The sequence below is a fragment of the Sesamum indicum genome, unplaced genomic scaffold (assembly GCF_000512975.1).
Source record: "Sesamum indicum cultivar Zhongzhi No. 13 unplaced genomic scaffold, S_indicum_v1.0 C00861, whole genome shotgun sequence".
NCBI classification, from domain to species: domain Eukaryota; kingdom Viridiplantae; phylum Streptophyta; class Magnoliopsida; order Lamiales; family Pedaliaceae; genus Sesamum; species Sesamum indicum.
In genome coordinates this window covers 1-2,923 of record NW_011629844.1, presented here as the reverse complement: position 1 = coordinate 2,923, position 2,923 = coordinate 1, and the positions used below count along the sequence as shown (strand labels likewise).

Below are 2,923 nucleotides of genomic sequence, written 5' to 3'. Positions count from 1 at the left end.
GTGGTATACTTGAGGTCTTCAACCAAACAAACTTCAACAGCTCCAATCTTATCTCCATACCTTAGCCAAGGACCAGGTTGAGATGTCTTACTCAACTCTAAGTAGTCCTGATGGCCCTAGATATTTTTAAAAGCCAAAGAATAGTCTTAAGTCACTTAGTTAACGAGAAGAACGAAGCATAAACAAAACTGAAAATTGACACAAAGTTAGTCTCTACCTGTTGCAAGTACACAACTTCATCTCCTAGCTGAGGGATGTAACGATATCCATCCTCCTGCTCTGACAACAATAGCCAATTTGTTTTTTTTGGCATACGGTGCATGTTTTTTTCAATCAAAGAACTCTTGTCTCCCCTATAGTAATTTTCTCTCTTGTTCCTAGAAGACCTAGATCTTCCAGCATGTCTGGATCCCTCTGCTGGGAAATGATCAATGGCTTTCTTGGAGGACTTCTCTGCACTTCTTGATGTACCTGGTTGTAGATATTCAGCACCCGTCTCCAAGTTACGGTTTGAACGACTAGTGTCCCGTGATGTAGCCTTCAACCTAAAGGATCTGGCTCTACGAGCTGAATCAGTGGCCATGTCAGGTGATTCTGCTCCTGTCTCTTGGTCATGGAAGCTGACATTTGGGTCACTTTCATAAACTTCATCACCATTGACATGGAATTGAGGCATACAATTTGGTTCATCTGGAGCATTGCCTGCCATTGGCACTCCAAAAACTGGTTTTTCCTCAACAGTAGAAGGCCTTTTAGATGTTGACTCACCTGCAGCACCTGAGGTGGCATCTGACTTGGTCTTGCCTTGAAGATAGGAAGGAGAGTCCCCTGGAAATTTCTTTGATTTTATTTTTACAGTTAACTTCTTTCTCAAATTGTTCTCTGGTACGAGAGAGTGTTTTGTGTCAACAGTAAGGCTATTAGATCCATGAAGATCAGAACCAGGTAAGTCTTTTTCCCCAATCCCAAAAGTTTGCTTGTTAAAAGAATCATGGTTCAACTGCGGATGAGGAGTTAGGACAGATAATGAAGGCTTATCTTCACCTTCTATCAGCGAGCATCCATTAGGTCTTACAGCATTCACATTCATTGGCACGAGATCTCCCAACTGTGTGCCATTTGACATGCGTATTTTGAACTTCCCCCAACTCACATTGGCATCACGGCCACTTGTGGATGTCCCCAACTCATTGCCAACTTCTGTTCGTTCTTCAACATCTCTGAGCTGAATTCCATAATCTTCCTTATCAACCACACCTGCAGAAGATGAACCTAGATCCCCTGATCTAGGATTAACCCTGTCTTCTTCCGGCTTTTCTTCGCAGCCACTCAAAGTTGAAGATGCAACACTCCCTTGACTCTTCAATTTGCCTACATTGTTCTCAGAAAGTGCAGGTGTTGTGCGACGATGAAGTGAAAATCTCACAACCAATTTCTTCTTGCTTCCAACACTGACCAGGGAATCAGGATGCTTAAGAGGTTTGACTACATCTTCAGACCCATCAGAAGACACCCTTTCAGAAGTTGAACATATATTTTGCTCATTCAGCAGGTTGTCACCACGTTGTCTTCTCTGAATGGCTAAACCTTCCATGGATGACTCACTATCTGACAAGTCACCTACTGAGCAATCTTCATCTTCTTCGTCTGCAGAAGCTTCTATCTGCGAAAAGTTATGGATTGCATTACGTGCGGCAACTCTCTGAGGTCTCAATGACTTTGATTTTGTAGACTTCCTTCTAGAGTTCTTCTGACCACTTTTCGATTTTTTATATCTTTTACTTCTGGATGAGGTCCCCTCTTGTTCATCCGAAATTCTCTTCTTAACACGTCTACCCGAAGAAGTCATCAACTCAACCTGAAAAAGAACATTTAACTTAGACAAAGCAAACCAAAAATATTTGATACCTCTGGAAATCAAGCTTACTTCTAGCAAAGCTTTCTTTCTTTTTGACCGGCGCATATTATCTTTTTGATTTCGTCTGACCTTTTCTTCACTACAATCTGAATCACTCAATTTGCTGTCACTAGGACAAGTTTGCTCATCACTAAAATATTCTTCAGTAATGTTGTACTCTGAGTCATTATCATCGTTCATGCCATCATTTTCAGGTTCCCAGTACATAGCATCCACATAATCTGGGAGTGGCTCAAGTACTACATCCAAATCTGCCAAAGGTAATATGTGGAACTCTGGGCCCATCCCAATATCTGTGCCAATAGCAAATTTTATGGATGAAGGACGCCACTCAATTCCCAGAGCGCCAAGTCGACGTCGCTGATACATACTCTGGTAAGGTTCTGGGTACGGAAGCATGCCTGTGATAATGAAACCATTAGAAGAATACGTTTGAAAGGAACCGATTACTGATTAAGTGTACTGGCAAATACACACACATATAATCACAAATATGCATCAGAGAAGTCATCACATACTTGAATCACACAACGGATCTTGCATATTTCTCCTGTATGGTGGAAGTTGTGTCTCCTGCATCAGATGCAACAAATTGAGATATTAAATAAACAAGAGGAAAAAGGAGAGGTTGGAGCCAAGATTAAATCTTTAACCAAATTACTCTGACATAATCTCAGCCCTCAGATATTCAAACTTGTCAAGCACAAAGGATGTCAAATACATTTCTTAACAAGTAATTTGTGGATACAGAATTCCAGTTCAAATAATGTTATTAACCAAATTCTTCCTCTTCTCTTTTGTACGAGGAAGGGGTGGGCGAGAATATCATCAATGTCTAGAATGCGGTATTGCATTTACACCTATCTTAACTTGGGAAAAGATAATACAGATGCAACTGAAAAATAAAGTTAAGTTCAGCAGCAGGTAAGCTTCTTCCTATTAGACGAGCAACAGGTTACAGAAGCAAACAAACAGAAACACGAACAACATAATTCAACTCAAATG

General features: G+C 40.8%; 1 protein-coding gene across 1 annotated transcript; it reads right to left on the bottom strand.

Annotated features, from left to right (window-relative positions):
- Window positions 1–9: 9 nt before the first annotated feature.
- LOC105155245 (dentin sialophosphoprotein-like) lies at window positions 10–2,491 on the bottom strand (the record flags this gene model as incomplete). The annotated part of the gene is made up of 4 exons (XM_011071115.1): window positions 10–116; window positions 218–1,858; window positions 1,988–2,319; window positions 2,437–2,491. Coding segments are annotated over 4 exons (2,135 nt in total), but the record flags the coding sequence as incomplete, so codon positions are not given.
- Between the last annotated feature and the right edge of the window lie 432 nt (window positions 2,492–2,923).